Source organism: Desmodus rotundus, chromosome 7 (assembly GCF_022682495.2).
Source record: "Desmodus rotundus isolate HL8 chromosome 7, HLdesRot8A.1, whole genome shotgun sequence".
NCBI classification, from domain to species: domain Eukaryota; kingdom Metazoa; phylum Chordata; class Mammalia; order Chiroptera; family Phyllostomidae; genus Desmodus; species Desmodus rotundus.
This window is the reverse complement of record NC_071393.1, coordinates 56,265,362-56,278,685: the sequence shown is the minus strand read 5'-3', so window position 1 is coordinate 56,278,685 and position 13,324 is coordinate 56,265,362. Positions and strand designations below refer to the sequence as shown.

At 38.3% G+C, this 13,324-nt stretch overlaps 1 protein-coding gene across 3 annotated transcripts in view; it reads left to right on the top strand.

The window, feature by feature from the left end:
- The window catches only part of SCFD1 (sec1 family domain containing 1), a 108,057-nt gene extending 95,041 nt beyond the window's left edge, over positions 1-13,016 (top strand). For 2 of the 3 annotated variants that reach the window (XM_045188309.2, XM_045188310.3), the window contains 2 exons: positions 6,938-7,006; positions 9,987-12,863. In XM_045188309.2, coding sequence (XP_045044244.1) covers positions 6,938-7,006; positions 9,987-10,124 — 207 coding nt within the window. In that variant the 3' untranslated portion in view covers positions 10,125-12,863. Of the gene's footprint in view, positions 1-6,937; positions 7,007-9,986 lie in introns of all 3 variants that reach the window. The other variant, XM_024551354.3, reaches the window with a different exon arrangement.
- The last annotated feature ends 308 nt before the right edge of the window (positions 13,017-13,324 follow it).

Below are 13,324 nucleotides of genomic sequence, written 5' to 3'. Positions count from 1 at the left end.
TGAAATGGTATCTTATTTGTGGTTTTGATTTGCATTTCCCTAATGATTTATGATGTCAAGCATCATTTTGTGTGCTTATTGGACATTTTTATATCTTATTTAGAGAAATGTCTATTCAGATCCTTTGCTCATTTTTTTAATTGGGTAATTCTGCTTGTTTATTATTGAGTTGTACAAGTTCTTTATAAACTCTAGATACATGTCCCTACCAGATACATGATTTCCAAATAACTTCTCCCATTCTGTGGGTTGTTTTTTAACTTTCTACATGGTGTCCTTTAAAGTACCAGTGCTTGGGGGGGTGGATTATTTTTGTGAAGTGTAATTTATTTTGCCTTTGTTGCTCATGCTTTTGGTGTCATATTACAAATCCTTTGCCAAGTCGCAGGTTATGAAGATTTATTACCCTGATGTTTCTTCTAGTTTTACAGTTTTTGCTCTTACCTTTAGGTCTTTGATACATTTGAATTAATTTTTTTGTGTAGTATGAAGTAAGGTTGATGGCCATCCAGTTTGTCCCGGGATAAATGTCCCCATTTATTGAAAAGACTAGTTTTTCCCCATTGAACTGTGTTGGCAGCCATATTGAAAATCACTTGACCATACATACATGAATTTATTTCCGGACTCTCAATTCTGTTGAGACATAGGTCTGTCCTTGCGCCAGTACTATGTTGTGTTCATCATCATCGTTTCGTAGTAAGTTTTGAAATCAGAACATGAGAGTCCTCCTGCTTTATCCTTCTTTTTCAAGATTATTTTGGATTCCTGGGCCCTTTGCAATTCCATGTGAATTTTAGAATCAGTTTGTCAATGTCAGTTGGGATCCGTGGGATTTCATTGAATCTGTAGATCAGTTTGGGGAATATTTTCATTTAACAGTGTTAAGTCTAATGATCCATGACATGGGATGTTTTCCAGTATATTTAGATGTTCTTTAATTTCTTTCAACTATTTTTTGTTTTGTAGTCTCTGTTGTTTTTCTTGTTGTTTTCAGAGTATAAGCTATTTATTTACGCTATTGAAAATGGAACTTTTAAATTTCATTTTTGGTTTGTTCATTGTAAGTGGTATTATTAGAAGTCCAGTTAATTTTTGTACATTCCCCTTGTGTCCTGCAACCCTGTTGAACTTATATATTCGTTTTAATAGTTTTTTTTTTTTTAAGTGGGTAACAAGTAGGAGATCACGTTATCTGTGAATAGAGACCATTTAACTTCTTCCTTACCCTATCTGGAATGTTTTTCCTTCTTTTACTTGCCTAACCCCCCTGACTAGGATAGATGTTCAATAGAAAAGTCAAGAGCAGACCTCATCTTTTTCCTGATCTTAGGGTCAAAGTATTCAGTCTTTCACCATTAAGTATTGTGTTAGCCTTAGGTTTTTCACAGAGCTATTATATTTTTAGTAGCTACTAAGCCAGCCAGTTTAATTGTCCTGGAAGTTCTTCAAGTTCTTCTTATTCTCCTCCTCCTCCTCCTGCTCCTCCTCCTCCCCTTTTGAGTCTACTGTCTCCTTTGTTGTGAACAATCCTAACCTTTTTTTGCCTATCAGCTCCATTCCAAAGGAACTGGGCTAGCAGATGTATGACAGCCTCCCTTGTCACTTTAGAAAAACTTCTCAGCACAACCTTGTTGTATGAAACAAATGTGCCTACAAGAGACTTTTAATCAAGAATCATCTAGTATGGCCCTTGATTTACCAATTCACAACACAATGGGCAAGTGCCATTTTTGCTAGAGAGGCAAAGAAAATACTTCAGTAATTCTAATTGATTCATTTAGTAATTTAGTAATGTTAATCTAACTCTTTTAATATATTTTATTGATTATGCTATTACAGTTGTCCCATTTTTTTTCTCCCTTTTTTCCCCTCTGCCCTACCAACACCGTCCTACCATCATTCCCCCACCTTAGTTCACATCCATGGGTCATACATACAAGTTTTATGGCTTCTCCATTTCCTGTACTATTCCTAACCTCTCCCTGTCTATTTTGTACCTACCGCGTATACTTCTTATTCCCTGTACCTTTTCCCCCATTATCTCCCCTTCCTGTTCCTGCTGATAATCCTCCGTGTGATCTCTACTTTTATGATTCTGTTCCTGTTTTAGTTGTTTGCTTAGTTTTTGTTTTTCTTTTTAGCTTCACTTGTTGATAGTTGTGAGTTTGTTGTCATTTGAGTGTTTGTATTTTTGATCTTCCTTTTCTTAGATAAGTCCCTTTAACATTTCATATAATAATGACTTGGTGATGGTGAACTCCTTTAACTTGACCTTATCTGAGAAGCACTTTATCTGCCCTTCCATTCTAAATGAAAGCTTTGCTGGATAGAGTCATCTTGGGTGCAGCTCCTTGCCTTTCTTGACTTGGAATACTTCTTTCCAGCCCCTTCTTGCCTGCAAAGTTTCTTGTGAGAAATCAGCTGATAGTCTTATGGGAAGTCCTTTGTAGGTAACTGTGTCCTTTTCTGTTGCTGCTTTTAAGATTCTCTCTTTCTCTTTAATCTTGGGTAGTATAATTATGATGTGCCTTGGTGTGTGCTTCCTTGAGTCCAGCTTCTTTGGGACTCTCTGGGCTTCCTCGACATCCTAGAAGTTTATTTCCTTTGCCAAATTGGGGAAGTTCTCCTTCATTACTTTTTCAAATAAGTTTTCAATTTCCTGCTCTTCCTATTCTCCTTCTCGCACCCCTATTATTCAGATGTTGGAACATTTAAAGTTGTTCTGGAGGTTCCTAAGCCTCTCCTCATTTTTTTTGAATTCTTGTTTCTTCATTCTGTTCTGGTTGAATGTTTACTTCTTCCTTCTGCTCCAAATCGTTTATTTGAGTCCCAGTTTCCTTACTATCACTGTTGGTTCTCTGTATATTTTTCTTTATTTCACTTTGCATAGCCTTCACTTTTTCCTCTATTTTGCAGCTATACTTAACCATTTCTGTAAGCATCCTGATTACCAGTGTTTTGAACTGCGCATCTGATAGGTTGGCTATCTCTTCATTGCTTAGTTCTGTTTTTGGAGCTTTGATCTGTTCTTTAATTTGGGCTATATTTCTTTGTCTCAGCACACCTGTTATGTAGTAAGGGGCAGAGCCTTAGGTATTCATCAGGGCGGGGCAACCACATTACTGCGTTGTGACACTGTATGTGGGGGAGGGATCCAAGAGGGAACAGTGCTGCTTGCTCAGCTTTCCACCAGCGTTTAGCCATTTCCCCCACTTCCCACAAGGAACTTGGGCCCTTCTGGTGCTGATTCCTGGGTGGGCGGTTTTGTGTACATTCTAGGACCCTGTGGGTCTCTCCAGCAAACTCTCCTGTGAGGCTGGCAGTTTCTCCCACTGCCACAATTCCCACAGGTTTACAGCCAGAGGTTTTGAGGCTTTGTTTCCCTGTGCTGGAACCCTGAATTGCACAAACTGTCCTCACTCCCTATTTTATCCACACGCAAATGTGGGACCACCTAGTCCGCCAGCCTCGCCCACCTGGTCTTCCAGTTGTCACCTTGCCACGTGTCCTCTCTGCCCCTCCTACTAGTCTGGATGAATGGTTTTTCTTTAACTGCAGCTCCTTGGTTGTCAGACTTGCATACAGTTTGATTTTTAGTCAGTTCTGATTGCTTTTTGTTTTTAAATTTGTTGCCCTTCTTTTGGTTGTGTGAGGAGGCAAAGTGTATGTACCTACGTCTCCATCTTGACCGGAAGCCCTGATCTAACTGTTAATGTAACTGCTATTTAGTATAGCAATGATGTGTTTCATAAAATTAATTTGATTGATTTTTAAACATTTGAGTATACTAATGAGACAAAGATGCACACTCCCACTTTCAACATAGTACTTGGAAGTCCTAGCCAGAGCATTTGGCTAAATAAATAAATAAATAAATAGCATCCTAATTAGAAAGGAAAAAATAAAGCTGTCACTGTTTGCTGACAACACATTATATAGTTGACCCTTGTACAACACAGGAGTTAGGGGAGCCCACACATTCAAAATTCTGCATGTAACTCTGTGTGTGTACCCTTGTTGTCCATGGGGGATTGGTTCCAGGACCCCCCGCCGTGGATACCAAAATCCATCGATGCCCCTACATAAAATTATGTATATCAATTCCCACAGGTTCCCATTCGGCTCTTCACATCCAAAGACTCCCAAACACAATAAAAAACAGTACAAGTATATATTGGAAAAAAAATCCGTATATTAGTGGACCTGTGCAGTTCAAACGTGTTGTTCAAGGGTTAACTGTATGTAGAAAACCCTAATTCAGTAAAGTTTCAGCATACAAAATTAGTCCACAGAAAGTATCCTGCAATTTTATATACTAGTAATGAACTATTAGAAAGATAGATAAATCTCACATACAACTGCATCAAAAAGAAAATACCTGGGAATAAATTTAACCAAGGAGGTGAGACACCTTATATTAAAAACTACAAGAAATTGAAGAAGACACAAATAAAAGGAAAGATATGTTGTGCTCATGATTTGAAAGAATCAGTATTGTTAAAATGTTCATACTACCCCAAAGAAATCTAGAGATTAAATGCCATTTGTATCTAAATTCCAAAGTAATAGAATAATCCAAAAATACCACCAAAAAAAGGTGCCAATAGCCAAAGCAGTCTTGAGAAAGAACAGAGCTGTGGAGGTATTGTGCTCCCTGGTTTTAAACTATATTACAAGGCTTTACTAATTAAAACAGTATGATATTGGCATAAACACAGACACATAGATCAATGGAGCAGAATACAGAGCCCAGAAATAAAGCCACACCTATATGGTCAATTAATTTGCAGCAAAGGGGCCAAGAAAATACAGTGGAGAAAGGACAGTCTCTTCAATGAATGGTGTTTTGGAAAACTGGAGAGCCACATGCAAAAGAATGAAACTGGATCACTGTCTTAGACCACACACAAATGTTAACTCAAAACAGATTAGAGACTTTAACATAAGACCTCAAACTATAAAACTGCTAGAGGAAAACATGGGCAGTAAGTTCCTTGACGTAAATCTTGGTGATGATTTTTTTTAATCTGACACCATAAGCAAAAAGCAAAAATAAATAAGTCGGACTACATCATACTAAAAAGCTTTTGCACAGGAAAGGAAACCATCAACAAGTGAGCGGGAGAAAATATTTGCAAATCATCTATCTGATATGGTGCTTAGATCCAAATATATTAAGAACCCGTAAATTTTTTTGAAAAATCCAATTAAAAGATGGGCAGAGGATCTGCTTAGATATTTGTCCAAAGAAGATATACAGATGGCCATACCAGTGCATGAAAAGATGCTCAACATCACTAATCATCAGGGAAATGCAAATCAAAACCACAGTGAGATATCACCTCAGACCTGTTAGTATGGCTATCATCAAAAAGACAAGAAAATAACAAATGTTTTAACAAGAAGAGGGAACGCTTGTACACCTTTGATGGGAATGTGTAAATTGGTGCAGCCACTATGGAAAACAGTATGGAGTTTCTAAAAAATATTATGAGTATACCTACCATATGAACCAGTAATTCTACTTCAGGGCATTTATCTGAAGAAAACTAAAACACTAACTCAAAAGAGAGATATAGCTCCATGTTCATTACAGCATTATTTACTGTAGCCAAGGTATGGAAACAATTTAAATGCCCATCAGTGGGTAAATGGATAAAGAAATTTGGTCAGTCCTGAATGAAATTTGCTAGTATCCAAGACAGACGAGGGGGCAACTTGCCTTGCACTAGTCTGTCAGCATTGTTTCATAGAGAATATGAAGATTGATGGCTTGTACCTGGTTTCTGTCATGATTTCCTGTTTCTGCTATTGAGCCTGGTCATGACTTGGCTCTATGGCCAAAGAGGATAAAAGACCCCTCTTTGGGCAACAATGGAGCTCCCCTGAGCCAAGGTATCTCCATTTAAAAATGAAATGTGTCCTGTGCTACTGAGATGGGATCCTGGGGACTCTGCCTAGAAGTTATGGATGGGCCCCTCTGTTTCCTGTGCTGCTTTCTTTATTCTTAGGTGCTATGGCCTCTGCCTTTATTAATGTCTTATGTAAATATATCCTGTGTGGCCTGAAGAATCCCAGTTTTATGACCCTGTGTAATTGCTGCACATACCTTCTCATTTTGAAAACACTTGAGTGAAATGTGACTGTCGTCTTCCTTGTTCTCAGAGGTAGCCGGTTCTAGGGCATTTATTCAACCAACAGTGTTTGTTCAACTTGCACATCACAGAGGATTGCCCTTCTCTTGGATTAAAAAGCCATAATTGTTTTGTTCCTTGATAAGTTATATTTGCTGTATTGATGAGTTATATTTGCTGTATTATGAAATAAGTTTTTTACTTTACAAAAGAAATCTTACTAAGATTTCTTACTTCAATTCACAATATACATAAGAATTTTAACATTAAGGACTTAACCAAAATTCTGAGTAGAAGAGTTTTGAGTGCTCTAATTGGGTTCCCACATTCTGTCAAAATTAGGAACGAAACTCACTGTTACAAGACGGAATGGGGATATTAACATGTGAATGCTCTGTTGCACAAATGAGACCAAAATGACAGTCCATGCTACTTGTACCGTCTCCTACTTTCCACATAACAAATATCTAAGACTGTTTTCTCCAAATAATGCAGATCCTGTATTACAAGAATGTTGACCTGAAATTTTATAGATGAGTATGACATGTAGCAGTCATCAGATTCCTTGTATTTCCAGTGGAGAAGGCACCAATAGGAACCCATAATGCGTATTTTTAAAAAATACTGTGCCCCTCCACCACTTCATTCCATGCAATGTTAGGATAAAATCCACCACCAGCACCGCCCCCCCCCCCCAAAAAAAAAAACCTTCAGGAATAACAGAAAGTCTGGTTTTAATCCTTCTTCTTTGGAATACTTGTTACTTACTTGTATCTGTTTTCTGTTCCTGGTTTGTACAGGGGAAGCAAGGCAAACACATTTTATATGGCTGCAGTGAACTTTTTAATGCTGCACAGTTCCTGAAACAGGTAAGCATACCTTTTCCGTTTGTTTCTGTTAACCTACCCTAAGTTGCTGTTGGTGTTTTTCAAAAGAGAACAAAAGTAGATTATATTCATCTGAACCAGCTAAAACCATAGAGCTATAAGAATGTAAGGTTTTGCCATGAGCAACTGTAAAGAAAACTCTGGTGAGTAACATTATTTCTAGGATCCCAAATCTGTAAAAAGGTAAATTCAGAAAATTTAAAATTTGAATAATGTACTCAGGAAAAATTTAATTCAGCATTTCCTTACATACTGTCCACATTTCTGTCTTTGCCAAACATATCATAAATTGGGCTAAGAAATAAAGTAACTTTGAGCTGTTACTACCATATGAGCTCAGATGACAGAGCGGAATCTTCATTCACCTTGAGAGTTAATGACAGGAGTAGCTGAGGTGTGCAGGGTCTACACATTGTTTTAGTATTTTTCCCCCTAATGCTCTAGTAATAATATTAACTTTAGCTCTTTTAAGCTTGAACTAAGTAGACTGATCAGTAATGTCCACTTACCTTTGCCTTGACTGCTACCAAAATAGTGACTGTTCCCTGTACTCATTTTTAGCATCAGTTCCTAGTATCATTTTCTTTTTTTCCATTTATTTATTTATTTATTTATTTATTTATTTTCTGGCCCAAGAACATGCTTATTGATTTTTAGAGAGAAGGGAAGGGAGGGAGAAAGAGAAACATGGATGAAAGAGACAAATATTGATCAGTTGCCTCTCATATGCCCCCAACCAGGGATGGAACCCACAACCTAGGCATGTGCCTTGACTGGGAATTGAACTGGCGACCTTTTGGTTTATGGGACAGTGCTCCAACCAGCTGAGCCACACCAGCCAGGGCCCTGGTATCATTTTCTAACATTATTTTCTTATCCCAGTGGCCCAATGGTATTGTGAGAATTTCAAATACATGGAAAAGTTGAAGAGAATTTGCAGTGAGCACATGTACAATGCCAATTAACATTGCCCTGTACATTCTTTATAAGGTACCTACCCATCTATCCATTGTTCATTCTATTCATTACTCCAACTTTATTAATTTTAAGTAAATTGTAAATATCAGTACACTTCCCCCTTAATATATCTCTATCAATATTGTTACCTGGAGTTCATTGTTTAGGGGGTTTTTAACTCTTTTAAATTTACAGCAGTGAAATACATAAATCTTAAGTGTACATCCTGAGTTTTGTCAGATGTGTCCCCCTGAGTAACCTGAACCCCTACCTAGACACAGAACCATCACACCACAAGGTGCCTTGGTGGCCGTTTTCAGTCAGTCCCTGCCCAACCACACTGTCTCGATGTTTTCCTACTACGAATTAGTTTTGCCTGTTCTAGAACACCATGTAAACAGGATCTTTTTGCTTGGTTAGGTTAACTAGAGGATTCTCAATTTCGTTAATCTTTTCCAATGATCCAGATGTTGTGTGTGCCAATTTTCTCTGTTTTCTAGTCATTGGTTTCAATTCTTTACTTCCTTTGTTTTGATTACTTTGGGTTTACTTTGTTCTCTTCCCTAGCTTCTGAAGTTCAAATATGAAGTCAACAACTTTAGTTTTTCTTTTCCAAAATAAGCATTTCAAAAGCAGTAAAATTAAAACTCTTGCCAAACACTGCTCTAGCAGTATTCCATAAATGTTGGTGTGGTAGCTAGCATAGCTTGAGTATGCTCACAATGAATTCTCTTAATTTTCCTTTATATGCAAATGTCCTTATTGCACCTTTACTCTTAAATGATATTTTCATTGGATATAGAATTCTGAATTGATAGTTTTTCAATACTTCAAAGATTATTCCATAATCTTCTGCTTTCTATGTCTCTGATAGGAAGTAAACAGTTATTCAGACTGATAAAATTTTTCTCTGGGTGCTTTTAAGATTTTTTTTCATTATCTTCAGTTTTCGGCAATTTAATTATGATGTATCTTTTGTGACTTTTTGTGTATCTTGTTTCAGGATCACTGAATTTTCTAAATCTATACATTTATACATTCACCAAATGTAGAACATTTTCAGCTGTTGTGTCTTCAATATTTTTATGCCCAATTTCCTCTCTCCTCTCCTTTTGGGACTCCATATACATTTATGTTCAACTTTCATATTGTCTCACAGATCCCTGAGGATTCTGTTCATTAGAGTACACAGTTTAAGCTGGCCTGTCCTCAGATTTACTAAGTCTTTACTCTCTTATCCCCATTCTACTGTTTGAATAATGTTGTTTTTACCAGTTTGAGAATTTTCTTACCAGGTCTAGAATTTTCATTTGTGTTTTATTAATGTAGCTTGTATTTCTCTGCTATGATTTCTTATCTTTTCATTGTTAGCATATTTCCTGCAGTTTCTTTGAGGATAGTTGTCATAGCTGCTTTTAAAACTTATCTATTGCCCTTGCTGGGGGACTGAGTGGGTTAGAGCGTCATCCTGTGTGCCAAGAGGTTGCGGATTCAGTTCCAGGTCAGGGCACATACCGAGGCTGCAGGTTCATTCCCTGGTCGAGGCATGTACGGGAGGCAACCGATCAACTTTGACAATCTCTCTCCCCCTTCCTCTCTCTATAAAATCAATTTTTTGGGGGGGAGAACATATCCTTGTGTGAGAATTTAAAAAGAAACTTTTAATTACAGCATGTGGATCATCTCACTGTCAGTCTCCGTTGTTTTTCCCCTAGAGAATCAGTCATACTTTTCTATTTTTTCATATATTGAATAATTTTAGCTTGTATCCTTAATATTATGAACTGGAGTCTGAATTCTATTTCTCTGAAGAGTGTTGATTTGTGGTTTTAGCAGGCAGTTAACTTGATTAGACTCAAATTTCAAGCTTTGTCTCTTGGGCAGCAGTTCAAATCTTACTTCTTAGTCTCTTACAGTAACAGGTGGCTCAGGGTTTTACCATATATTTAGGAAAAGTCTCTACACAGAGTTTAGGAATCCCTCACTCTGGCTCTCTCCTTTCCAGGACCTCCCCCTCACTCACTGTCCAGTGGCTTCAGTTGTCCCCAAACCCCTCTGGTCTTTCAGGCCAGAAAGACTGCAGTTTTTCTGTCAGACTTTTGGCTACCAGTGTAGAAACAATTATGGCCTGCCTCCAGGCTAAGAATCACAAGATCAGGGAACTCGGCCAGTGCTATTCCCTTCCTTCCAAGTTCAGACTGTCTTCCAGACCTGCCTTCCAGTTGTTCTCCATTGCCTTCAGGTACTTGGTTTTGTTTAAAATTTTATAAATGCTATCTCTGAGAGAATTCATCCAGTAAGAGATAACTCAGCCTTTCCAAATTGAAAGCCTTGTCCTTTTAATTACCTCTTAGAAATTGTGTGGAGAAGTGATCTGTCAGCAGTGAAGTCCCACATGACATTTTTTCTTTACATTTTAATATTGCGTTAATATTAATTTTTTCATTCTCAGGGGGTTTTGTTTTTCATTAGTTGAATTTGCAATTATAAGTATTTTCCACATTTTTGGCCATGACAGTGTTTATTGCTATTTAGTTTTAAAATATCTACAGAGATCCTGAAGCAATAGGAGGGAGATGAGGAGAGGTCTACTCCTGATGCAGATGACTAGGCAAAGCATTCTGGGACTTCTGGTCAAGATGGAGGCAGACATGCTGCGCCTCCTCATGCAACTATAGAAAGAATTACAACCAGATTTCAAAAACGAGTAACACCCAGGACCGTCAGAACAAGCTGTATGGAAGTCTGACAACCAAGGATTTAAAGAAGCCACATTCATCCAGATGGGTAGGAGGGTGGAGATGCAGAGTCGGGCAGAGAGGATGCAGTGGGGCACGGAGACGTGGCAGTGGCAATAGAATGGGCGGTCCCACATTCACATGTGGTGGGTAAAAACGGAGGGATACCTTGGGAGCGAGTGATCCCCGCCCCAGGCCACACCACACAGTCCAGGGTTGCAGCACTGAGAGGATAAACTGCCATTACCTCTGGCTGTAAAAACCAGTGGGAGTTGGGGCAACAGAAGAAACTGCCAGATTTATGCCACTTAAAGGGCCCACACAGACTTAGAATGTATGCAAACCCCATGGCAGCATCTGACAGGGCACCAATTGCATACAGGAGGTGCATGAAGCAACTAGAAGCAGGATGAGTGCTGAGCAAGCCTCCAGAACCCAGGCAGCAGGAGAGTCCCCTCTCAATAACCCTCCCCACACACACACACAGCTCCAAAGCAACAAAGCGGGTTCCCCCACCCTGGCGATTAACTAAGGCTCTGCCCCACACCATTTACAGGTGCCTTTTCTATAATAGGCCACACCACTAAGACAGGGAGTAAAAGCAGCTCTACCTAATACACAGAAACAAACACAGGGAGGCTGCAAAATTGAGGAGGCAAAGAAATATGGCCCAAATGAAAGAACAGAACAAAACCCCCAAAAAGAACTAAACAAAACAGATAGCCAACCTGTCAAATGCAGAGTTCAAAACACTGGTGATCAGGATGCTCAGAGAGCTCAGTGAGTGTAGCCACAAAATAAAGGAAGAAAGGAAGGTTACACTAAGTGAAGTAAGGAAAAATATACAGAGAACCAACAGTGAAGGGAAGAGAGCCGGGATCCAAATAAATGATTTGAAACATAAGGAAGAAATAAACATTCAACCAGAACAGAAAGAAGAAACAAGAATCAAAAAAAAGGGTCGGGGGGGGAGGCTTAGGAACCTCTGAGCCAACTTTAAATGTATCAGCATCCAAATCATTGGAGTGCCAGAAGGAGAAGAGGAAGAAATTGAAAACTTACTTGAAGAAATAATGGAAGAAAACTTCCCTAATTTGGCAAAGGAACTTGACATATAAGTCCAGAAATCACAAAGTTGCAAATAAGGTGGACCCAAAGAGGACCACACCAAGACACATCATAATTAAAATGCCAAAGATCAAAGATAAGGAGAGAACCTTAAAAGCAGCAAGAGAAAAGGAGACAGTTACCTACAGAGTTCCCATAAGACTATCAGGTGATTTCTCAAAAGAAACTTTGCAGGCAAGAGAGGCTGGAAAGAAGTATTCAAAGTCATGAAAGGCAAGGACCTACAACCAAAATTACTCTATCCAGCAAAGCTACCATTTAGAATGGAAGGACAGATAAGTGCTTCCCAGACAGGGTAAAGCTAAAGGAGTTCATCATCACCAAGCCTTTATTACAGGAAGTGTTAAAGGGACTTATTTAAGAAAAAGAATGTCAAAACTATGAACATTAAAATGGCAACAAATTCATAACTATCAACAACTGAATCTAAACAAACTAGCAAATAACTAGAATGGAAACAGAATCATAGATATGAAGATCATTTGGAAGGGTTATCAGGTGGGAGGGGAAAGGGGGTAAATAGGGGAAAAAGTAATAAGCATAAATTGATAGGCACAAAATACACGGGGGGACATTAAGTATAATATTGGGAATGGAGAAACCAAAGAACTTAAATGCACAACCCATGGACATGAACTAAGGGTGGGTGATTACTGGAGGGAAGGGGGCTTTTGGGCAGAGGGGAGCAAAGGGAAAAATTGGGACAACTGTAATAGCATAATCAATAACATGTACCAAAAATAAAAATCTACAAATCTTAAACACTTGGGTTAGTTGTAAACATGAGTAAAAATGTATTCTAGAAATGCAGTTAATGAAATAAGAACTCTAATTTTTACCGTGATGAAAGTGTGCATTTTTAAGGTGTTTACAAATGTTTGAATGCATGTCTTTTGTGATTAACAAAATGTTATATTTATGATCTTATGATTTGTTTTAGCTGTCACAACTTGGACAAAAATAGCACAGAAGAACCTTAACATGAGAATCTACTGGGACTTGGATAAATGTAAAAAGAAAAGTCAAAAGAGCCAGACGTTTCCTTCTCTGTATCAGTGTCCTAACAGTGAAACTTTAGAGTTTGTTAATTTTTAAGGAAATTCTATACTTAATATAATGTGTACTGATTATAAGAATAAAGCATTTCAGAAACAAATTTTTAACATTGTACATTCTCCCGTTATCTTTGACAAATGAGAGAGTACTTGGAAGGAAAGAAAGTTGTCTAAATAAAATGTTGAAATATTAATGTGATAACTAATATTACTGAAGCTAGTGAAGGTTTAAGAATACAGTGTAGGGAGAACCAAGATGGCGGCGTAGGTAGACACACTGCGCCTCCTCGCACAACCAGAACTGACAGAGAATCGAACAGCAAGGGGGACCAACACCAAGAAAATAGAAAATAAACATTCATCCAGACTGGTAGGAGGGGCGGAGACGGGCACCGGGGTGGAGAGGACTCGCGTGGCTGTGG